This window comes from Triturus cristatus, chromosome 3_1 (genome assembly GCF_964204655.1).
Source record: "Triturus cristatus chromosome 3_1, aTriCri1.1, whole genome shotgun sequence".
In the NCBI taxonomy this organism is placed as follows: Eukaryota; Metazoa; Chordata; class Amphibia; order Caudata; family Salamandridae; genus Triturus; species Triturus cristatus.
The window spans coordinates 770,328,879-770,354,805 of NC_140583.1; the positions used below are offsets into that span (position 1 = coordinate 770,328,879).

The 25,927-nt window shown below is 46.7% G+C and overlaps 1 protein-coding gene across 1 annotated transcript in view; it reads left to right on the forward strand.

Moving 5' to 3' along the window:
- CD81 (CD81 molecule) overlaps nucleotides 1-25,629 on the forward strand; it is a 180,243-nt gene extending 154,614 nt beyond the window's left edge. The window contains exons 7-8 of the mRNA XM_085644944.1: nucleotides 21,060-21,143; nucleotides 21,409-25,629. Of these exons, the coding sequence (XP_085501070.1) occupies nucleotides 21,060-21,143; nucleotides 21,409-21,471 (147 nt within the window). The 3' untranslated portion in view covers nucleotides 21,472-25,629. The remainder of the gene's footprint in view (nucleotides 1-21,059; nucleotides 21,144-21,408) is intronic.
- Nucleotides 25,630-25,927: the final 298 nt, after the last annotated feature.

Genomic DNA, 25,927 nt, shown 5'->3' on the forward strand with positions numbered 1-25,927 from the left:
CCCATTATACTTGCGAATAAGTTTTGCCCTGGCATCATTGTTGTTCGGTATCTTTGTTGCCACAGTTTGTGCTGTAGTATTGAATAATTTTCTGTTTTCTGTACACGCAGTTCTTCCTTTAAATGTGCTCTCCCATCTCGCAGAATATTCCTTATCATGGTTTACCTCTTTTTTGCTCAGTGCCTTATTTTCCTCCAGGAACCCTTTTTTTGAAAGGGCTAAAGGGAGACTTGCTCAGCAGGTTTTTAGTAGAATAAAGTTGGTGCCACTTTGTTGGAGATAGAGGAACTTGAAAAAATTGAAAATTTCAAATAGGTGTGTTTAAAATTGGTCTTTTTAGAGAGGTGCATTGTCAGACTGTTCCCCTGTCTTGTTCAGATTTATGTTTATCTTGATTCAAAAAGGTCTGGGTCATTTTGTTGAACTGTGCACCACGCATGTATGCACCTAAAAGAGGACGCAGGCGCTTTTTCTTCTTTCCAGCACAAATAACACCTGATGTCCTTTCAGCTGGTGGCCGATTGCAGTGTTCAGGTGTTGCACTGGTACTAGTGAGGTGCAATTTTGTCCTGCCCGTATTTCTAGGTGCAGAAATGACAATCCTAATACAAACTGCTGGTCTTCCCCATTAGTACAAGAAGGAAAGCATATTTTTCCAAAGTTAATGCTGCATGCAGTGGAAGACACTGGGCAAGCATACATTTTAAACGGCTAAAGGGATCAGCAAAACAATTTACATATTACAGTAACTGTTGAACAAATTAATGCAAGAAGATACAGGGCAGTTCTTAATGTGTTTAATATTTCAAGGCTATACGTTTCCATTGCTTAATAAGCCTTGCTTTATCGCTGCAGTAATTTGCATTAAAATGCACCATTTGCCAATCTTTTTAAAATTTCTTTCTCCGGAGAGGGACTCTCCCTAGACCCCAGGTTTGTCCGTTGAACTAGTTCACATCCGCTAACTAGTATTTTCTATTGGAAAGGGTGGAGCTAAAGCAGTCTTGCTTAGTACCCTAGCCCTCTTCAGATGTCAGACTTGCTTGGCAACCCAGAAATTCTCTGAAATAATGTATGAGTTTTCTTTTAGGAATGCCTAGGAGAACTACATTTTTAGTCCATTTATCACAGAAATAATGCTGAAAATCGCTCCAAAAAGAAGGCAATTTTGAAAAAACTTCTTCACGGGGGAGAACTCCCCTCCGAACCCCTCTTATTGCCGTTGGGCTCGCTCGCATACGCTCATCTGGTCTGCATATGCATCACCAGTTTAAAATCCCACCAGCCGCCACTGCTTATGAGACCATTTCAAATCCCAAAACACCTATTACACTTTGGATTTTTTTCAACTCCACATATCTGTGTCAAACACCCTGTTTCAATGTAGCGCTTTGATTGCTGTACCGGGGCACCTTATCACTGCAGCATACACAGACCGATTCCGTCTCACGGAGCCATCTGATGGCTTTCAGTGAGTAATGGTTCAATCTAGAATTGTGGCACAATGCGTAGACACCGACCACGACTCTGCTAGACAACGCAGATTACATTTGGATTATGGATCTAATGATGAACCTACAACTCATTGTCTATCCTTTTGGTATGAGACTAAATCTACATTTCATTAATGTAGCTTGCTTTTTACAGCATTGCATCTCTTCTAGCGTCGCCTGCTTTGTACAATTCCGCTTCCGCCATCTAGTGGATGGGTCCAGAAGTGTCTTTTCTTAAAAAAAATAAATAAATAAAAAATCTGTTGGCTTGCGGTTTGGGAGTCGATTTAGGCCGAGCCCCTCTGACGTGGACCATAATCCCACAATGCCTGCTGTGTGTGCTCGCCATCTTAGATTTTTTTTCCGTCGTTTAGTATGGAGGTGCATTGGAGAGCTCCTAACAATTTCTTTTTTCATGAAGTTTGAAAATGCCTCTAAGAACAAAGGAAAGCGGTCAAGAAATCAGATTGGCGCTGCTAATGGTTTTAGGGAATTGTTTTGGGAAGACTGACATTTAAAGAATGCGTGTGTTTTGGGGGGGGGGGGTGTTGAAGTAGGATCCCTTGGGTTCCTCGATGCCATTTTAGAGTACAAGCACACTGTTTGCGTTTTGGACAAATTGTCACCAAAAGTTTACCCTCCACAACGATCAACCAGCTATGCTCTGTCTACCACAAAACTGTCTCCTGTGCTCGTATTTTAAACCAAAAGTACTGGTGCACAGAGATGAGATCCTTCAAGCATATTGAGCAAATACAGATAATGGTCGGCTTGTCTGAGATGGAAAAACAGAAGGCTGATTCTCGTTGATGACGTAAATGGGGTTTCTCCAATGAGGTAGTGGCGCACGAAACTCAGAACACCAAGACGAGCCAGACGCATGCGAGGAGGCAACCGCTGGGTCACCTGTCTGAGAGGGAGAAGCCCCATGAATTTTGGGCTCCTTTGGACAGCAGAGGCACGTTGGATGACCTGGAAGTGTGGGCAGCTGAAGCAGAGAGCCTCTGTCCAATATGAGAATGTACTCTTTGGTGCGTTTTGCGTTTGACTCCAGCAGGGATGCTCTGCGCAGCCACCAAAGGCGGGGTGAATGCAGGGGGGCGGGGTATCCCTCTTTGTTCACCTGGTTGCCCTGTCATCACATAAGCATCTGTCGCCATCGTTGAGAGACCTGGGCGGGGGGGATGAGGGAGGGTTATTGCAGGCAACCTCTTGAGACATCTGTGTCTCACCTTGGTCTCCTGGCCTGCGAGCCACCTGCAGCGAGCCTGTGAAGAGTCTGCAACCCACTCCTGTGATGAGAAACATTGCTTCCTTCCCCTTAACCCCCTGGAGAGCACTGGCACCCACTGAGCCTGAGTAAAGGCAGCCCTGCAACCCTGCACCTGTCAAGCTGCATTTGTTACCCCTCTCATGGAGATCAGCTCCTCTTGGCATGAAGTAAAATGAAGCCCGACCCAGCACCACCATAAAAGGGGCAACACCCTTGTCGATTTGCTGGCACAGCACTCCACCTGTGCTGCACACCCACTAACTAGCTGACTGCTTGTGCTGCCCGCAGAGTTGCAGTGCAAGCGGGTCATCTGAGTGTCCTACTTCAGACTGAATACTGTGAGGCAGCAGCCTCTGGCAGCGAGTGTCCTCGTGGGACGAGCCCGTGCACCCAGACCTCGATGGAATCCTTCACACAATCCTTAGAGGACAATAAGCTCACAGGTCACCAAATGTCAGCCTCAACTGCTACTGGCTCACCCGGCAGAGGGGAGGTTGGGATAGACATCGCCCTCCTGCGCCAAGATTTACGAAACGTTGCCGACTGGGTCACTTAGGGATGAGTCTGTGCCTTGGAAGATATCCCTGGGGAACTCTGAGCAACGGTCTCCTTCCTCTCATCTGTCCGATTGCTCAAAGAGCGTGTGGAAAGCAAGGCAGATTAACTTGAGATTTGTGGGCTTTCCAGAGTGTGTGGAAGGTTCCTCCCCGGAGAAATGTCTAGATTCTTGGATCTCGTCCTGGCTTCCAGCTGACCAATTATCCCCATTCCTTCATCCTTCCGGCACTCCGCCTTGGGTTCTCATTGCCAAGATCTTCAATCACAAGGACGGAGACTCTTATCTGAGGAGCCAGGGAAAGAGGACCCTTTCCCTTCCAGTCGTCGCGTATACTTGTATTCTTGGATTATACCCAATTGGTTCAGAAGTAGAGTAATTCATTCAATACTGTTAAACAGAAACTGAGGGCACTGGGCCTCACCTACATGCTTCTGTTCCAAGCACGTCTCCAGGTACATCACAATTTCCCGCTTTATTTTTAATTTTTATGGCACACCCAAAATGGGTTTGTAGTGGCTGACAGAGAAGGTCCTCCGGCGGCCCTCACCAAACATCCTGTCGTAAAATACCAACCACTCACAAGGTTACAGGGACACCACACCAGAGGGTAAGACCCCTCCCTCCCCCCTTCATCGGCAATGGGTCTGTGTGCTGGATCCTTGGAGTTTTGCTGCGTGACTCTTTCTGGATTCACTATGCTGTGCATTATTCCGCCATCTAGTGGTTGGGTCCGGAATTGTAGAATATTTATTTACTTATTTATTTTTTCCATGCCCAGGTGGGCGTTGACATACCACCATTTGGTGTCCATCGTGATGTCGACGCGCTTCCTCCGGAAGCTCCCACCTTTGGTCGCCATCTTCAGATTTTTTTTTTTTCTGCCGTTGGGTCTGGATCAACAGTGAAGGAGCTCCAAGAACTTTGGAGAGAAGAATCAACGAAAATAGAAGAGAACTTTTAGAATATATCACCGGGGAAGACACCGGAGATCAAGTAAGGAAGAAGGTCGACGACAGAACATCGAAGAATTCAACGTAGAATGCGCATACAGGGGGCTCCCTGGGTGTGGTGATGGTCAAAACTCCGTTTAAATTCTGTGTGAACTGCCACCACAAGTAAGCGCAAAAGGACCAACACCCGGTCTGCAATCTCTGCTTGCCGCTCGACCATCGATGCGAGGACTGCAACGCCTTTGCAGCGTTCACCCCGAAGACCCTCAGAGTAAGGGAGAGACTGAGAAGAGCAAACTACAACATGCAGGGGACGCCCCCATCGCTCCGAGATTTGGGACTCTCCAGCGGAGAGGAAAACAACATAGCAGAGGGACCAGAGGACGTCTTGGTTGTCGAGGTCGAAAAGAAAACGTCGAAGGAGGTAAGTCGTCTAACCCGAAACACTCCACTGATACTCGCAAAAGCGAGCCAAAGTCCTCGAAAGGAGCAGGGCCGTCGAAGCACTAGACGTCGACTACTGCATCCAGGGACAAGCCGACCGTCTGATCCTCTGAGAAGGACCCCCAGACGGCGAAATCCCAAGACCAGGGAAAGGCGCCGAAAACAGCCACGAAAGAGGCCTCAACGTCTAAAGGCGAAGGCCCGAAAATGGTTTCGACTTCAGCGTCGACAACCGCGAAAAGGAAAGTGGAGTCCCTCGAAGCCGATCACGCGGTCGAGATGGAAAAGAAAAGGGAAAGGCTCGAGGCCGAAATGGCGAACCTCTTGCAACGCAAGAGACTTTGACGAAAAGTTGAAATTCTACAGCATACTCGTCGAAAGCAACGGCCAAAACAGAAGGGTGCGTTGAGGACTTCCAACCGCCGAAAACACCTGAACCTGGAGAGGAACAGGAAAAAGACCTGTACTACGGGGGAGCCGAAGGGGAAGAAGACTCTACGTCCTCGGAGGCTCATGACTTGCCGTGGCAAGATCTCTACGCCGAATCCCCAGAAGAGGTTGTAGAATCCTATCCGTCGAGGCCTTCGCCGCCGGATGACATGGGGATCTACCAACCAAGTCATCAAAAGGGCTGCAGACTCGTATGGAGTGCAGCTAGAAGAGAAACCCCAGTCTTGCTTCCTCTTGGAGACCTTGCTGCCATCCCAGACTAGAAGCCAGTTCCTGCCCATGCTCCCAAGTGTTCTGGACCAGGGGAAGGAGGCATTCAAGAATCCTGCCATCTGTAGAGTCAGTGACTCCACGAGCAGAGAAAAAATATAAACCTTCATCAAAGACCCCATGTACATCAGAGGGTCAGTACTAGCCGACTCGATCATCACATCCACAGCTCGGAAAAGAGCAAATATACCCACAAACTCAGGCCCACCACCAGACAAAGAAAGCAAGAGGATGGACCTGATGGGTAGGAAGATGGAAGGGAGTGCAGCTATACAATGGCGCATCGCCAACTCCAATGCACTCATCAACAGACACGCATACCAGCACTGGGAAGAAGTGGGAGAACTCCTCAAGCACGTACCAGAGAAAGGCAAGCCACCTGGTAGAAGAGGAGAAGAACATGGCTAATACATGTTTAAAGTCGTCCCTAGCAGAGACATCTAGCAGGCAGATGATGCTGGGGATCACCGAACGGAGGCATGCCTGGCTAAGGATTTCGGGTTTCAAAAAGGAAGTCCAAAATAACATCCTCAACACACCCTTCAATGGGGAACAACTGTTCGGAGCACCAGTTGATGAAAAATTGAACCAGTTGTAAAAAGATAACGAAAAAGCAAGGTCCATGGGGGCACTGCAGTTCCGGGGTATGAGAAGAGGAACACCTTCCAGGAGACCAACAGGCAGAGGAAATCATCAACCTGGGGCAACACACCAAACCGCCCAGCAAGGTTATCAAGGAGGTAACCAGGGACCGCAGCTGGGGCGGCAACAGCAGAACTGGCAGTACCAGCCCCGAGGACAATCCTTTCGATGGTGTGGCTGAGGAAGGGGTAACGGCCAGAGGGGGAGTCAGCCTCCCGCAGCATAGTGACTCCCCAGCAAAACCAACACACACCTGGATAAGACCTCGGGCAGTGCAGAAAGAGTCGAGTCAAGGCAAGGACCAGCAAAAAATCAAAAGCTTCAACAGCTCCTCCAACACGCAACACCAGTATGAGGCAGATTAAGACACTTCCTCCAGGAGTGGAGGGAAATAACATCAGACAATTGGATATTGAACCTCATACAATATGGGTACTGTATAGACCTGGAAGGGCCACCGCCAAACAGAAGCCCAAGGGTCAAAGTGCGCTCAACATAAGAGTGGACACACTTGATGCAGGAAGCAAGAGAACTGCTAAAGAGAAGAGCCATAGAAATGGTACCATAAAAACAACGGAACAAGGGGATATACTCAACCTACTTCCTCATACCAAAGGTAGACGGAACAATTCTAGACCTCAGGTTCTTCAACTGGTTCATAAACTCTCAAAGGTTCAAGATGACCTCGCTCCAAAAGGTTATACCTCCACTACAAAAGGGAGATTACATGGCAAATATAGACTTGAAGGACGCCTACTTGCACATCCCCATCAACAACAAACACCTCCTCAGGTTTATAATCAACAAAACTCACTACCAGTTCAAAGTACTGGCTTTCCGACTAAAATCAGCACCAAAGGTCTTCACAAAATGTCTGGCAGCAGTAGCAGCACACTTAAGGAGGAAGGGTATACATATATATACCCATACCTCGACGACTGGCTGGTAAAAGCAAGCTCATACCACAAGTGCAAGAGGCACATAGAGCTAGTGATACAGACGCTTGCCCAACTGGGTTTTTCGATCCATTGGGAGAAGACGTCAATAGAACCAGAACTGAAGATATTCTTAGGAGCAGAGATCAACACCATACAGAGCACGGTGATTCCATGTGCAAAGAGGACTCTGGCAATATGCAAATAGACGCGTCTTTACCGCAAGGGGCAATCTCTGACAGTGAGCAAACTGATGGGGATGATGGCATCGTGCATACATTTGGTACCAAATATTCGCCTACACGAGACCATTCCAAGAATGGATCCAGCAGCAATGGTCACAAGCGACCCAGTTGGGAGGATCTAGTGGTTGTCGCACACATTACAGCAAGAAATAGCGTGGTGGAACCAGAAGAACTTAGCACAGGGGAGATCAGTCACACAACCAACTCCAACTGTAACCATTACAACAGACGACTCCTAGAAGGGGTGGGGAGCGCACACAAACCACCTCAAAGTTAAGGGGTTGTGGGGACATCTGGATGCAATAAAGCACATTACCTACCTAGAACTCAAAACAGTGTTTCTAGCCTTAAAAGCCTTTCAAACTGCTGTACGGACACAGAGTACTGATACAAACAGACAATACAACTACCATGGTCTACATCAATAAGCAAGGAGGGACACAATCAGTGACACTCTCCCGGCTAGCGCAGGAAACATGGAGATGGGCAATCCCCAGGAAAATAGACCTGTTAGCAATACATCTACCAGGGAAGGACAATGTAGAAGCAGACTGGCTCAGCAGACAGACGTCAGCATCCCACGAATGGGAGGTCAACCAACAAGAAATCCAGAAGGTATTCCCCAAATGGCGGACTCCACAAATAGACCTATTTGCAACACACCAAAATGCCAAAACTTCGCATCCAGAGTACCGTGCAAACAGTCCTGGGGAATGCGCTATGGATAAGCTGGTCAGGGACATTTGCCTACGCTTTTCCACCGATACCGCTACTACACAGGGTACTGAACAAGTGCAGGTTCAGCAACATGATGCTCATCCTGATGGCACCCCAGTGGGCCAGACCAACATGGTTCTCACAAATCATGGAGATGTCACAAACGCACGCTCACAGATTCCCCGCCAGGAAGGACCTGCTAACGATGCAAAACGGAAGAGTACTATACCCAGAACCAGAAAGCCTCAGCCTAGCTGCATGGCTCCTGAGGACCTAGAGTTCGCACACCTCAAACTACCGGCAAGCACGATGGCGGTACTCGGCGGCAAGGAGACCGACCACAAGAAAGTGCTACGTAGCAAAGTGGGAAAAGATTCACCAACTGGTGCATTAGGGAGAAACTGCAAACAAGGATTACTAAGGAATCGACAGTACTAAGATACTTAACACATCTACTGTAGAATAAACTAGGCTACACATCTTAAGGGTCCACTTAGCGGCAATTGTGGCTTACACAAGAGGAGAAACAGGGAAAAGTTTCTTCACCTCACAGGTGGTAAAGATTCCTAGAAGGTGCAAAAAGTATCGCACCTTTGGGACCAGTAAGGAAGCCTATTAAGCCTTAATAATAATAATAATAATACTGGATTTTATACAGCGCGAACAGCTACCTCGCGGGGAGGTGTCCCGGCGCTAGTAGATCACTGAAAACCTTAGGCATAAAAATAGGAGAGCTAGCGTGGCTGGGAGAAGAGCCAGGTCTTTAGCAATTTCCTAAAGCAGGGTTCGGAGGGGGCCTGTTGGATAACTTGTGGCAGGGAGTTCCACAAAGCGGAGACGTTGGCTGAAAAGGTCCGACCGCCTAGCCGGGCCTTTTTTGCCCGCGGGATGACCAGTTGGACACGGTCATTGGATCGTAGTGCACGGCTTTGAAAGTATCTAGGAAGGCGGTTTTTCAGGTATTGTGGGCAGGAGCCATACAGAGATCTGAACGCAAGCGTCAAAGCTTTGAATTTTATCCTGTTGGCTACTGGTAGCCAATGCAGGGTTCGAAGATGCGGAGAGACTGACTGCTTGAAAGGAATTCGCAGTAACAGTCTCGCAGCCGCATTTTGAACTACCTGAAGCCTGTGAGTCAAGTATTTTGGGAGGCCCAGGTATAAACCATTGGCATAGTCCAGCCGTGAGGTGACAGTCGCATGGACAACCGTTTTTCTACAACTCTCCGGTAATAGCCTTAGGATTTTTCGGAGGTTTCTCAGCTTGCTAAGACAGCACCCGGCCACTTGTTGGACATGGGATGAAAAGGACATGTTATCATCCCATCTCACTCCAAGATTTTTTGCCGAGTGACTTGGTGAGGGGGGCGGGCCCATCTCCGTGGGCCACCAGAGTTCAGGGGCGGGGGGGGGACCCTTGCTGAAGAAGATGACTTCAGTTTTATTGGCATTCAGTTTTAATTTATTGGTGTTCATCCAGTGTGCTATATCCTGGAGACAGCCTTTGAAATTTGAAAAAGAATCATGCGTCATCTCCGAGTATGGAAATACCAACTGGGTGTCGTCGGCATATGAAATTGCCTTGACACCCCAGTTGGCAATTAACGTGAAAAGAGGAGCCAGGTAGATGTTGAACAGAAGGGGGCTGAGGGCCGATCCCTGCGGGACTCCACATCCAAGAATTTTGGGTGTGGAAGAGAACGTCCCAAGCGCTACCTTCTGCGTTCTAAGTGATAGGTAGGAGTTTATCCACCCTAGTGCTCTGTCCTGAATGCCTATCTCTGCGAGCCGGCTGAGTAGGCTGGCGTGGTCCATCGTGTCGAAGGCGGCCGACAGATCCAGGAGTACCAGCATTGCTGAGTCTCCTGCATCCATCGACCACCTCACTGACTCGGCTACCTCTATGAGCGCTGTTTCTGTGCTGAAACCGGGACGGAAACCCGATTGAGTTTCATGTAGGATGTTATTGGTTTCCACAAATTTACTCAATTGTCGCTGTATAATTTTTTCCAGCATTTTTCCCGGGGCAGCAAGTAGGGATATTGGGCGGAGATTCGTAAGGTCGTCTGGGTCCACATTGGGTTTCTTCTTTAGAGGTAGAAGAGTAGCATGCTTCCAGACGTCCGGGAAAATGCCCGAAGCAATGGAAGAATTCCAAATACATTGAAGTATCGGGGCTACCGAGTCTGCAATGGCACTCCATAGTTTAGCTGGGCAAGGGTCGTCAGGGGAGCCGGATTTGCATCGGCTAAGTTCTTGCCTTACCTCATTCCGGCGGCTCTGGCTCGCACCAGCCCACCGTCGGTGCGAGAAACACTCTTCCGCACGGACGCCGAAAAAGAGAATGGCCTCCTCCTCGGCACAGAGTTCCATATCAAAACACTCTGTGCCGAAAACCAGCTCCAGCTCCTCGGTACCAACACCATCCCTGAACCGAGCTAAAAAAACACAAGGACACCGATATCTCGAAGCCGAAAACCATCTCGGACCCGAGTAACCAGACAGCCCTTTCCTGGCTGCATAGTTCCAAACAGCAGACTACTACAGACTCTAAAACAAGAAAACCGACGGCCCCGATGCCTTCGGCGCCGACGGACAAGTCACCCTCGGAAGAACTTTTTACACCTGATCCATTGCAAAAGACATTGATCAAGGACCCCAAAACCGGACATTTGATGCTCCGCATCAAAAAGACCGCTGGAAAAGCCTACCCCAGCTCCACCTCCAAAGAGGAAGGACTCTGCTACCTCCCCTTTCAGAATGCCTTCACCACCTCCTCCACACCCTCCACCTTCCCCTCCTCCACCTCTTCCTTCTTCCCCCCCCCTCCCCCCTCCTCATCCTTCCCCCACACCCTCTCCGGATGATGATGATGATGATGATGATGATGATATCTATGATGACATAGGGGACCAACCCCATGACCTACCTACAGGGGGACCCCACTCCCACAGGCTCCCAGACCCATGGGATGACTAACGTTCCTGACATTCCTAACGTCCCGCAAGATGATCTCTACCCTTCCAGACCATCCCCACCAGAAGACTCATTGGGGTTCAACTACTTACTCCAAAGGGCTGCACACTATCAAGGTGTGGATCTCCATACCGACCCCGTGGAGGAGGACTTCCTTCTTGATAACTTTTGACACCGCGCATAGGGCCACCTCCATACTGCCCATGCTCAAAGGAGTTATCAAACACGCGCCGGAGGTCTTTAAAGACCCGGTCAGAGCCAGGGTCATTAACCCGCGCATAGACCCAATATAAACCCGCCCCTACATATCCCACCTACATCAGAGGGCCAGCACCACTAGATTCCCTAGTAGTGTCTACAGCACGAAAGAGGGCAAACTTCCAAGCGTCAGGCGAAGCACCACCACCTGACAAAGAGTCAAAACTCTTGGACGCATCGGGCAAGCGCACTGCATCCCAAGCTGTCAACATATGGCGCATCGCTAATACACAAGCGCTACTGGCAAGATACGACCGGGCCCATTATGACTAACTAGAAGCCATAATGAAACACCTCCCTGACAAATATAAGAATAGGGCAAATTAGTTTATTCAGGAGGGCAAAACCAATACCTCCATCCGCTGTGCCCTAGATGCAGCCGACACCGCCTCCAGAGCCATTAATACCAGCATCCTCCTCAGTCGCCATGCCTGGCTAAGGATCTCCGGTTTTAAACCAGAAGTGCAAGCTTCCATCCTGAAACCACCCCTTTGACCAGGAACATCTGTTTGGCCCTAAAGTGGATGAGGCCCTAGAAAAAATGAAAAAGACACAGATATGGCGAAGTCTATGGGAGCCTTACAATCGCACCCTCCCAGACGCTCCTTTCGCCGCTCTTCCTTTCGGAGCACATCCAGAGGCTACTCCTCTGACACCACTTCCACTTCATATATATGGCCCCTACCCAATCCACCTTTACAAGGGGTTACCAAAGAGGCGGCTACAGAGGCAACAATAATAAAGGCAGAGGCAAGACAAACACCACCCGCTCTGCCTCCGCACCTACCCAATGACTCCCCTCCACTGCCCCCTGACCATCCCACTCCGGTCGGGGGCAGACTCCAAAGTTTCCTTCCTGTCTGGACTACCATCACCTCAGACAAATGGGTAACGCAAATAATTCGGTCAGGCTACTGCCTAGACATAACATCTTCTCCCCCCCCAAACATTCGACCCAGACAACGCCCAATGTCACAGGAACATTTAACACTACTAAAGCAGGAGGTAATCTCCCTCCTGCAAAAGGGGGCGATAGAACTGGTCCCCACCAACCAACAAAATATGGGGGTTTACTCCCTATATTTTCTCATACCAACCCATCCTAGACCTCGGGCTCCTAAACCGATACACACTCAGACCATTTTCACATGGTAACACTCCAGCAGGTACTTCCACTACTCTCCCATAACTATTTCCTGAAAACTTTAGACCTCAAAGACTCCTACTTCCGGTTCACAACGCTCACAGGAAGTTCCTCAGATTTGTAGTGGACGGCCAACACTATCAATTCAAAGTGCTCCCATTCGGAGTCACCACAGCACCACTAGTATTTACCAAGTGCCTAGCAGTAGTGGCAGCACACCTGCGGAGACAACACATCCATGTCTTCCCATACCTAGACGACTGGCTAATAAAAGCCAGTTCATACAACCAGTGTGTACAACACACGCACGCCACTATCCAGCTACTTCACCAATTGGGCTTCACAGTAAGCCACACAAAGTCCCATCTGCAACCGTCCCACGTAAAACAATACCTCGGTGCCACCATAGACGCCTCGAGCGCTAGCCTACCCCAGTCCTGCCAGGATAGCAAGCATTCGGGCTCTACGTGCCAAATTTCAGCCAGAACACACACTCCCAGCTCGAGTGTTTATGCAACTAATAGGAATGATGGCCTCTTGCATATTCATAGTACCTCACGCAAGACTCCAGATGGGTCCTCTCCAAGAGTGCTTAGCACGCCAATGGAACCAGGCCCAGGGTCAATTGACAGATATGGTGTTGGTAGACTGTCGTACCCATCGCTCTCTGCAGTGGTGGACCACCAAAAACCTTTCCAAAGGGCGACCGTTCCTGGACCCGGTTCCTCAGATAGCACTGACAACGGACGCATCGCTCTCGGGCTGGGGAGTTCACCTACATCACACCATGCAGGGCAGGTGGACACCTCAACAAGTTACTCCACATCAACCATCTGGAGTTACTAGCCATATTTTTAGCCCTAAAATCTTTTCAAACACAGATTTCAGGCAAGGCAGTCCTAGTCCGCACCGAAAACATGACAGCCATGTACTATATACAAAAACAAGGCTCCCCACAGCTCTCTCAGCTAGCACAGAGCATACGGAGATGGGCCATACCCCATAAAATCTTTCTCCTAGCCCAACATGTCCCAGGAGTCCAGAACACTATGGCAAATCTGCTCAGCAGACAAACACAACAAATCTTCACCCGTACTTTCAAATGTGGGGGCACCCACAGATAGACCTCTTTGCCACCCACAAACGCCAAATGCCCCAGCTTCGCCGCCAGATATCCACACCCATTCTCCAAAGGCAATGCGATATGGATGAACTGGTCAGGCAGATTTGCATACGCTTTTCCGCCTCTCCCCCTCATTCCATTAGTGGTGCGCAAACTACAACAGCACTCCCTCACGCTAATCCTAGTGGCTCCAACTTGGGCCAGATAACCGTGTTACACCACACTGTCTGTAGTACCTCACCAAAAGTTACACCTCTCTCCACACCTCTTAACCCAGAACCATGGAGAGATCAGGCACCCGGACCCAGCTCAGCTCAACCTTGCGATCTGGCTCCTGAAATCCTAGAATTCGGTTACTTTAATCTTCCCCCTGACTGCATGAACGTCATTAGAAGCTAGGCGACCCACCACTAGAGCGTGCTACGCAGCAGAGTGGAAACGTTTTGTGGTCTATTGTCACAACAATACCATCAATCCCCTAGATGTGTCCATTCAACACATCATAGGCTATTTACCACACCTACAAAGATGCAATCTAGCCTATACGTCTATTAGACTGCACCTTGCAGCCATAGCAGCTTCATCTACAAAACCGGCAACATCTATCACTTTTTAGAGTACCTGCCATTGGAGCCTTCATGGAAGGCCTCAAACGAATAATTCCACCCAGGGTGCCACCCTCACCTGTGTGGAACCTAAATATCGTTCTCACCAGACTAATGGGGCCTTCCTTTGAACCTCTACACAAATGTGAACTTCAATTCCTAACCTGGAAAACAGCCTTTCTTGTAGCCATCACTTCCCTCAGAAGGGTCAGTGAGATACAAGCACTTACCATTCAAGAACCTTTTCTCCAAATGCACCATAACAAGGTTGTTCTACGTACTAACCCAAAATTCCGACCTAAAGTAATTTCTCCTTTTCACCTGAACCAATCTGTAGAATTGCCAGTATTCTTCTCGCAACCACAGACCGTTGCAGAAAGAGCTCTTCACACATTAGATGTCAAACGAGCCTTACTCTATTACATCGAGAGAACACAACCCTTTCGTAAGACCAAACAACTGTTTGTCTCTTTCTCACCACCACACAAAGGCAACCCCATCTCCAAGTCGGGGATAGCTAGTTGGATTATCAAATGCATTCAGATTTGCTACCACAAAGCAAAACTAACGCTATCCGTTCCCCCTAAAGCCCACCCTACACGTAAAATAGGGGCTTCCATGGCATTTTTAGGGAACATCCCATTAGATGATATCTGCAGAGCAGCTACATGGTCAACACTGCACACTTTCACTAAACACTATTGTGTAGATGTACAAACTAAGCAACAAGCTAGTGTGGGCCAGGCTGTACTCAAAACATTATTTCAAACCACTGCAACAGATACGGGTGGTCGCCGCTAAGGATGGGTACTGCTATATAATCTATGCACAGTGTGTAATCTGCAGCTCAAATGCCTCGAATGGCAAATGCTACTTACCTGTATGCATCTGTTCTTGGCATGTAGAGCTGCAGATCTACACACCCCCACCCGCCTCCTCAGCTGCCTTTATCTGTTCCAGTTTATCTTATTTAGATACAACACACATGGGCATCTTCACTCTTATTACTACGCTCCATCTTTCCCTGCTGGCGAAAAAATCTGAGGATGGAGCCGAAGCCCATGCGCAATACGATCCAAAGGAGGAGTCACCGACCTCGTGACTTCAAAAAGACTTTCCGAGAGGAAAAACAACTGCAAACATCCGGGCCCAACACCAGATGGCGATCTATGCAGTGTGTAGATCGGAGGCTCTACATGCCAAGAGCAGATGCATACTGGTAAGTAGCATTTGCCTTATGTGGGGTAGTTGGAGACTTCAGAAATGAGGTACGTTTGCTGAGTAACTGTCATCAGCAGCTTTTTTGTAGTGAAGGGCTAGCATGTTCTAGAGGCAACTGGGAGCTACCCGGAAAGACTGAAAATATGGTATATTGAAACCTATGTTAGTTGGGTGTGACTTGTGATTTGGAGCAGCATTGAGGTGCAATTTCTGATAAGATGTGTTCCTGAGTGAGGAAAATTGGTTAGGCAGGTACACTGGTTTACCTGGATGGATAGTTAAAGCTTTGCATTGTAGGCATTTGCAGTGTATTCTGGCATTGTTGGGAAATCGTTCTATGTGGATGATTCATGAGCGGAAGGTGGTCCTAATATCTCATGGTGGTTACTATTGTGGACTGAAAGCATGCGTTGGAAGTTGTAGTCTTGTCAGCTCAGGAATAACCTGCGGTAACAGCTGGCCTGCATACACACTAGCAGACCTGCTTGAAAGTTTGCTTGTGTGCTGGTTAAGTTTTGTGTGGTGACAGGAGTCTAAAATGGCGACATGATAAAATATTGGCTTTATTGCGGGTGGGTTGCCCTTGGAGAACAAAAAACTACATTTTGGGAAAGATTATTAAAATTGAAAGGCAAGAAAGGCATCTCTTTGAATGGCCAAACTTGCCAGACCAAAGTTGTGCACTTACACCGACTACCTCTAAAGTAGCACGTGTACAGGGTGCTGTCTGGTGGAAAATGCCTAGCAGTACCCTGAGGGATGCCAGGACTCCTGACACTTTACTTTCTGAGCACTGCATATGTATTTCAGCACCTCTTATAAGAAGCCTCCCCATACCATGACCAATTTTTTGTTTTTAAAGGATAGCATAAAGTCAAAAGATTTAAAAAAAAAAATAGATCCTTGCTCTTTTATCTGTACTTGTGATGGCCCCAACCAAGCAGCCTGAAACTAACTAAATGTGGATATTTCTAATTCCGGATTCCTCACCTTAGAGTACTCCCCTGGTGCCAAATCTTTTTCAGCAGTGCTTCAGCATGTACCACTGTGCAGGTTTTCTTTGCTTCATGCAGCCCCAGAAGTGACTGAGTGATGCCACATGTAAGCGCCACTCCTTTTTTTTTATTTTTATTTTTTTTTTATTTTCCCCACCTTCTGATGCAGATCTGGAGCTTTGCTCCCAACTTAGTTATTCTTCAGATTACTTTGAAATCTCTTCTGCTAGGGAACAATATCCCCACCTGAAACTACAGGTTTCAAATTATGCAGTGACTACAGAAAATAAATGTCATGAGGTGTATTTCTGGGCTCCGGCCACTACTTTAAGTCATGCAATCAAAGGGACCCTCGATTGAGATACTGCTGATGGATCCTTCCTCTGTCTACTGACCCCTTGGCATCCTTTAGGACTCTAGTACAAACTTCTGCTTCTGGCTGACCCATCTCTTGAGGATGTGTTTTCATATTCCTGTCTTGCTTTCCCACAGACGCTACCTTTAGCTAGTGGTAGGTTAGGTGCAGTTGCAATTTGCTGTGCTTCTTTTCACTAGCACCCCCAGTGTGTTTACAAAAGTGATGGCTGTGGTCACAGCCCTTGTTCAAAGGTTGGGCATTCCAGTCTTCCCATACATAGATGACAGGCTGCTGAAACCGGGCTTACCACAGTCTGTTGTAGACCACCTCCAGATGATGGCAAACCTTCTTGCATCATAGGGGTTCACAATCAACAAGCTGAAGTCACACCGAACTCCTTGGCAGAGGTCTCCATTCACTGGAGCTGTCTGGACACAGTGCAGTCCTGGGCCTTCCATCCGCCGCAACAAGACAGGGAAATTTAGGCAATAAGTCTGATATTTCAGCCCCGGTCCTGGATCCTAGTGAGAGCAGAGGAGACTTTTTGGGCTTTTAGCCTCCTGCATCCTCTATGTAAGCTACACCAGGTCCTATACATAAAATCTGAAGCCCCAGAGGGCCCATCGCAAGGACATTTGACAGATTTCATCAAGATCTCGTCCGTGATCGCTCACGATCTGCAGTGATTGTGATTCAACAGAAATTAATTGCGAGACACCCTTCCCACAGCTGAAAGTGGTAACTGATTCATTCCTGTTGGAGTGGGGGAGGTCTTCTGTGGGAGGTGGAGATCAGAGGACCATGGTCTTCACCTGAAGCTTGGCTCCACATTCTGTTGGAGTTACGAGCCATTTGTCTGCCTCTGAAGACCTTCCTGATGTCCATCAAGGGGAGGATGGTGCAGGTTTTCAAAGACCAAACCAGCACCATGTGGTTTTGCAACCAGCAGAATGGAATGGGGTCCTAGGCTCAATGCCTCTGGGTTGCTTTGAGATCCAGAGCATTTCCTTGATCCTGAGCCCCCTGAAAAGATCCCTAAATGTCAGTGGAGGAGATGTGCAAGCGGTGTCTGGCAGATCACGCGTGGCATCAATTTACTGCAGTTGTGCAGGACATTTCCCAACAGTGGGGAGAATCCGCTCTAGATCTGTTCGCCACGTTTGAACCCACAGTTTAAAAAGTTAAGTGCGTTAGTTTCTGCAAGAGAACTCCTACCGAGATGCATTCCAGTTGGAATGAAGCAAAGGATTCTTGTACGCCTTCCTGCCGCTGCCTCACCTGCCCAGAGTTTTGAAAAAGATCAAGAACGACCAGGCCTAAGTCATTCGTAGTTATTCACCCCATAGATTGGGCCAGGAAAGTGTGGTACCTAGAACGTCTGAACATGGGCACCTGTCCTCCGATCAGGCTAACACTTTGTGAGGATCTTCTGTTCCTGTAACAGGACAGGGTTCTCCACCTGAAACTGCACAATATACACCTACTTGCATGACGACTAGGTGGCAGCAAATGACTGCATTTGGTCTGCAACACCTTTCTGCCAGTCACCCTTCCTTGAAATCCATTTATGCTGGGTTCTGGGACAAATATGTGGCCTAGTGTGGCTCTCATAAGATTGATCCCTTGATGGGCAGAAGTGTTGGAGGCTTTGTGTTTGTTTTATCTTTGTGGTAGGCACTATTGAAGATTGTCGGCCCTTCCAGCCATTCTGCATTTAAACATCCGTCTATAAATCACCTTTTGTAATGAGGTTTATCAAAGGTTTGACACTTTCCCTCTCGAGCAGTGTGTGATGCCACAGTGGGACATTAACTTGACCTAGGCGTTTTTCATGTGCACTTCCCTCAAAATTATGCATAGTTGCTTCCTGAGTCTTCTGACTTTGAAGAATGTCTTTCTATCACAATTACATAAACTAATTGCGTGAGTGAACTCCAGGCACTTTCAGTGCACACACCATGTACCACCTTTTTTCTGGACAAGTTGGTGCTGAGGACTCGGCAGCATTCTTGTCCAAATTCATGACTTCCTTTCACATAGGGCAATACATCACCCTGTCTGCGTTCTTTGCTCCCCCCCCCCCCTCACTCCTCAAAAGAGGAGAGGCTCCATCAGCTGGACCACAAAAGGGCTCTATTCTTTGTTGATTGGACCAAGGAACATTGTGTGGACAATCAACTTTTTTGGGGTGAAGAAAAAGAAAGCTGTACAGAAGAGGGCCTTGTAGAGGTGGATAGTCCTCTGCATTACGATCTGCTATGCACTGCCCAAAATGCAACCTCCAGAAGGTCTGAGTCCACTCAGCAGGGCTAAGACTGCTACCACTGTTGTGGCTTGTGTATGCCTGTCGACATCTGCTAGGCTGACGTGTGTCAGTACATACATTCACAAAGCACTACTTGCTTTTTTTTAATGGCGGTATATTTAGTCATGCTTAAGCCCAAGAGATACTAAGCATTTAGCTTCCAAGTATACTCGTCCAGACACAGCTGGGGGATACTTTTATACCATTTAAACATCATTGACATATATTTGAATAGCTGAGTTAGACGTGTACTCAAAATAAAATATGTATGTTGAGCTGAAGAAAAACATTAACCGGAATCTTATCAAAACATGAATATATTCTCACAGTGCTGAGGACAGATGCGTTTTTGACATCTGCTGTTTGTCTTACTTTCTTATCTACCTGATCATTCAGGTGTGAAAAACAAAGGGGAAGTTACAATAATAAAGGGTTCATGGACCTTTACTCTCCTTGGCATAACTGCAAATGCCAGGGTTTGAACAGCTGCAGGGTTTATGAAGTCACCGTGAAAACAACAACATGAAAGAATAGTTGTTCAATAGCACATTTATGCTACTACATTAGGCAGGTGGAGACCTACTGTCCTGGAACCAGCCTCCCTGTGTAAGACAGCAAGTCTAAGACGTCGGCGGGAAAGCTGCGGCAGGACTGGGTAGACTCTTGACTTCCCCTGTTTCATTTACAGGCAAATTAAGCCTGAAAGATGGTAGAGTTACAGCAGTGTTTGGGGATAGCTGCAGTGAGACCGTATAGTCTCCTGACATCTTCACTTTCTGAAAAGGAACAGTGAAAATACTGAATGGAAAGTGGTTGGGCCTTAGCAGGGGAAATTGGCTCTCCCATTGGGCCCAAATTACAAAAGGCCTAATGAGAGCACTCAGAGACCGAAGACCAATAGCATCAAATTAACCAAAGTATTTTAACCCCTTCGCTGCGGCGCGAATTCCGCCGCGGCGCTGGGGGGGTGTGGGATGAGTGCGGCGCCGCCATGCTCGTGACGGAACCACGCCGTCATGAGTCACGGGCGAGCTCTGCTCATGACGGCGTGGTTCCGTCACAACTCCGCCCACTCAGTATTTCACCCGCACAGGCGGGGAATTAGTGCCGCGTGGGCGGAGCGGCCGCAGTATGACGGAACCATGCCGTCATGAGCACACGCCGCCCGTGGCTCATGACGGCGTGTTTACGTCATGCGCGTGGAAGGGGTTAAGGACATTTTTTTATATAAGTAAGGAATTCAGGAAAGGCGAACCCCACATAGTTGACCGAAAAAGTGGAGTTTGATTCAGCTGTTGTATAGCCTCCTGTAAGAAGGAGAAACTAAGCACTCCTTACTTTACAGCAGGGTCTGGCTTATTGACACTTTGCCTGCTTGAACCTGCAGGACTTCTTGGTTAAAACCCACTCCATAGAGTGGCATCTGGGAAGGTACTGTATTGGTATGTATTCTCAGGTGAAGAATCCACAGGTGGAAGTATTCATGAGAAGAACAAGTTACTTCCCTTCAGTAATGGTCTTTCTGGTGAATATTCTACCTACCCACAGATTCCTCACTGCCCTCCGACCTGCCTATTCTGTGGAGTGGTCTCCTAAACGTCTTTTAAAAAAAAAAATATATATATATATCTATATATGGAGAGAGCTAGCTCAATTTGGTGCAAACAATTGTTCACGCTTTGTATCGGAGGGTATTGAAAGTGGAAAGGAAAACAAGAAGCTGACATCATACAGGAGTACCACTTGCATGCGGCTCCAGTCTGTCACTTTTCGGGCAGTACGGAGCCCATGAGGACCATCACCGTGCAACCTAGCAGCGCCCAGGAGCATTGCGGAAGAAAAGTCTCTAGATCCAGTTTGATGCAAGAAGAGTATTGAGAGGTATGAAATCTGAATCTGCTGTTAAATTAAGTAGCCAACAGAATGCGCATTACTGAAGGTAAGTAATGTGTTTAATTTGGTTCACGCTTTGACACAATTTTTCCAATTTTTACTCTTTGGGTGAGAGCTCCTGTATTGAGAAATAAAATGCAGGGCCAACTTCGGTTGGCCATCCAACATGCGATGACCGCTAATTGATTTCTCTTTTTAATTCAGGATTGTCATACGAAGATCAACGAGCTGTTCTCTGGCAAGCTGTACCTAATTGGCATTGCAGCAATTGTGGTGGCAGTCATCATGGTAGGTGTGGGTGGGGTGTCTCCTCATTCATTTTCTCCCTCCTGCAACAGCCCCTGCTTATACTCCTTAAGACTGGACCTATGCAAAAAGCACCTGGCTGAAATGGGTCTTATTCTGGAATGTCTTATCTCCCTCTACTACGACTCCCTTCACTGCTCAGGTCCGTGTTGACCACTTTAGCCCCATAGTACACTGCCACCTCTAGATTTGTGTCCCACTCCTCTATTTATCGTCCTAATGTGTATGCACTCTCCTCTCATTGCAGATCTTCGAAATGATCCTGAGTATGGTTCTGTGCTGCGGCATCCGGAACAGTTCAGTATACTGAGCCTCTGGGGCTCAATGCCAGGGTATCCTCGCATGGGAGCAGGACCCCTCAGCAAGTGCCACCCCTCCCGGCAAAAAGAAAGTGTATATAAATATTTCAGATATCACAAGCATACTTAGTATTTTTACTTTAAACTTTTTTTTTGAAAAGTCATAAACACGTTTTCTGTTTGTGAGTGGCATTGAGTTACACATCAGCCCATCATAGTAGAGCGCCAGCATTCTGTAGTTGGGCACATGAAGAGTCTGGTGAAGACAGTTTTGTACTTTCTTACCGCTGTTCTCTTGAAAGAAGCGCAGGGTCTACGCACCAGACAAATGATGGGTATTTAACGTTTTTCTGGTTCCTGGTAACACCGGACACCCTAATTGTATTTTGCTTTGTTTCAGTGAACAGTGGTCATGTAGACATTTCTGATGGCTTTTTCTAAATGTCTTGTACTGCAGAACCACTCCCCACCTCTTGGCACCATACTCTGACCCGCCTTCGAAGAGCCTTGTGCATAAATAGTCATTGAAACGGCCCCTTTTCTTGCTTCCCAGCATATGTGTAACTCTGCCTCGTTTGATTGCCGCCATTCGGGATTATAATGTATGTTAATGACTAATACCCTCCTGTAACCTGCCTGGCCTGCTCTGTAATCCTCCTTGAATATATTTGATATTGTTGTGTCTACTCTTTTCCATGTGTGTTTAATCGCCAATTGTTCGGTTCTGCCTGAAATGCTCTGACTTGGTTACTCTGTTGCCTTAGACTAGGGTGGCGTGGTGGGGAAAAAAAGATAATGAGGTAAACTGAATTAAGCTCAAGATGAGTCACTGAGAAATGTTTCACTAAATTTAGGATTCAACAATAATTTTTAAACACAAACCACATTTTAAATTGTTGAAAAGCAAAACAACTGATTTATGCGATCCAGTGCGGCACCATTTTAATATTGTATCTGGTAAATGCTAATTTGTATTTGGCAAAGCAGGCTTTCCAATGGTTGAAGTTTCTTTCAGTGTCATAAATGATCGGATGGCACAATATTAATGAGAATAATAGGACTATCAGCTTTTTCAATGTAGATTCAGCTGTTGCTTCGTCAGAGCTTTCTTAGGATTCTTAAAAAGAATCTGGCAACAGGGATCTTATTCCAAGGATCCTGGATATTATAACCGGTTTCATTGAAGAGGTTGGGTTAAATAAACAGATTTATGTAAAGAGATTTTATAGCCATTCCCTTGAGCAAGTGCATCCTTTTAGAGGGGGTAAATCTGCACTTTGCAGACTGCTTATGGCCTGAACAGCTGCCTGTTATATCCACATAGCCATCACCACCTTTAAAGAAAAGACAAATGTTAATTCCATTGGGATGAAAACCAATGCCTGTGTTTCACCCAGGGGACTAGTGGGCTTCGGGGTCTTGGTCAGGCGCTCAAGCAGAGTCAACCATGGTGGAATGCGTTGCCTTGAATTTCTCAGTGGAGCATGCAACAGGTTGTGTAATTTCTTCTGCCTTTTTTGTATAAAAAAATAAAAGCAAAACTGATGTTTTCTTGTGAGTACTGTATAAAGAATCCTCAATCTGTCAATCAAATGGATCGTGTAATATTGACTTTACCGTAGACGAGCCGTTTGTGGGCAACGGCCTCTAGTTCTCTGCCTTCTCCAGTTCATTCATGTTTCCAAGTTTAGCTTTTGCCAGGCACAGGTTTCTGACCTCTTTCCAACATCCTACAAAGTGTGTCCTCTGTTATTCGGCATTAAAAATGAGCATTCGTGATCATAGCGAAGTTGGGGGAGATAGATGAAAAAGAGGATGCATTTTTCAAAATTGATATCAATTGCCAGACTTTTGATTTGCAAGCCCTCTACACAAAACCTTATTCCAATCTAAGAAAAGGTTCACAGGGGTATGTGCTTGGTAAGCTATAAATTATCTTGCAAGCAGGAGAAGCTGATGTAGAGGTGCCTGTAGGATTTGCGCCATGAACCTGTATTAGATTCATATTGTGTGCATTATTACGCCGTTTGTGTTTATGCTCAAACCCTTCACAGGAAATGTTTTTGGGAATTGACCGAAGGAAGTCTATAATTCAAGAATATCGACTAGGAGATAACAATGGCCCACTACCTTAAGATTCTATCTCTTGCCTTGAAGATTCAGAAGCACAGTCCTGAATAGGATACAGGTTATAGGCTTATAAGGTGGCCACTCAAGAAGGAGCACGGCCTGCTCATCTTAAGGAAATGTGCACTTAGACATAAATGAAGGAGTTGATCAATACCTATCATGGAAAAAGAATAAGTGGTAGAGCAGTCAAGTCAGCGAGGGAATAACCTGTCAAAATAGATTTATTAAGCTTAAGCCAAATCAATAAAGACAGTTGCGAACACTGATTCAATATATCCTGTTCAGTCACTCTGATGCAGGAAACCTTGAAGGACATTTCCAAATGTCTACTCCTTTCCATATGGTGGTAGTTCTTGTATACAGACTTACATTTAAGCCAACTCTAACAAATTGTAGAATTCCAGTAGATGGACAACTGGGTTATAAAAGACAAGGAAGCAAGCTTCATTACTCCACTATGCCTCAGGCATAAAGCGCTTGAACTTCTAATGTGCCCTTTAGGTGGCAGTAAATGATGAGCTTTGCAGACCATCTTGTTACTTCAACCTCAGGATAACTGTTGTTGGCTCATCTTGAAAGATGTGAGGTTCTTAAGAATATTTCCTTGGAGAGTCTCACACCGCATGTCAGGAGACCTGGCAACCTTTCGATGCTGTTATAGTGAAGAAAGTAACTCGCAAATAATTTGACAGAGCTGAAGTCTGGCATTGACTAGGATATCAGTCATGAGGACTACAGGAAAGCATTGCTTGTGGTGTGAAATTCCTTTACTAGGTTGAAGGCCCTTCGCCCACAGGTTTGCAAGAAGCTGATTGTGTGTCCAGTATACAAACAAGTGGTTCATTTATTTCTCATTTGTAACTGCTGGTATCCTGAGGATGCCTTTCATGGTTTGGTGAAAGCAATCACAGCTAAATGGTTTACTTTTGTTGCAAATCAAAGTTATGTGTTATGCTCCTAGTAAACCTTTTACATGTTCTCTAGTCCGTCATGGGGCTTGTACTTTTCAGCTATTAAGCAACCCAGAAGAATATGGAGGGCAGTGCCCCAGTCAAAGCTGGCCTGAAAAAATCTGTAGGATATAATGTAGCATAATCTTCAAGTACCAGAGAGGAGTAATCTCCTTTTGAAAGGGTTCAACCTCTACCTTTTGAAAAAGTGATGTCTGTCCCTTTTTGGCTGTACGATGAGCTTGACGATCCCTTAGTCCACCATCGTGACTTCACCTGGAAGAGTTCTTCCTTGAATCCTTTAATGTTGTTCATGCAAATGGATCGTGTTTTCCAGTCTGCATATTGATTCCTCATACTTGTTATGGAGAAGAACGGAGCTGTTAACATGGGTTCAGGCATGAGTGCATGTACTCTGTGCTCTTAACATAACAAGCTGTGGGTTAGGGTTTTTCTGTTGCATGAACTTAACATCCTTCAATCCTTTGTCCAAGCTGCAGCTCGTGCTTCTGACTTTGATCAGCATTATAAGTGTTTGGGTAACGATCTGTCCAGAAATCACTACCAGTCAGTAGTCCCTGAGATGCACTTGGGGTGGGACTTAAAGCACTCCTTGGATGGCTGATGTGTTTGGAAATATCTGTGCCTGTTGAAAGCCTTGGATAGTGTTTAGAAGCGGATTATGGATTGACCAAATATTGAGAGGATGTTAAAGGATTGCAACTTGACTGACGGAAAGCTCTGCCTGCCACCAGCTACCACCAGGTCTTTAGATCTTGGTTGACAGGTAAAATTTACAAGACTACATTTGACGACGTCTACTGCCCAAAGCAGTTGGGAATTGAAGAGAAGATACTATTCATCTTGGGCCTCACAGTTAAGGATGGTGCTTGTTTTGTACCACATTTCCCCTAGTTGGTGCTGGCTTGGTAGCAGCTCTCTAGTTCTGCACTTCTAAATGTACATAGAATTTGTTCCTTATGTCCTTCAGGTAAAATACGCACTCTTCTATCCTGAATGTAAAATGGATTCTATTGGAACTACTTTTCGATAAATAAAAAAAAGGTCATAATAAAAAGTTTCTATGAATTGATTGTATTCTTTTTTTCAAGCAACTATGCCGATCTGAGGAAAGTGCAGCATTATCTGCTATATTTCTCAGAAATGGGTGATCACCTTCCCACCAGTATAGCTAATCTTTCATTCTAACTTCATTCCACCAACATGTATCCTGTCTCCAGGAGGCTTCTTTCCTTATTTACAGCAGTGTGTGTGTGTGTGTGTCAGGCTTCTCACTTTAACATACACACATTCTCCCTGGGGGTACCATTTGACACACATCAATCTTTCAATTTACATGACCCCTTAAGGTAAATGGCTGAACCCT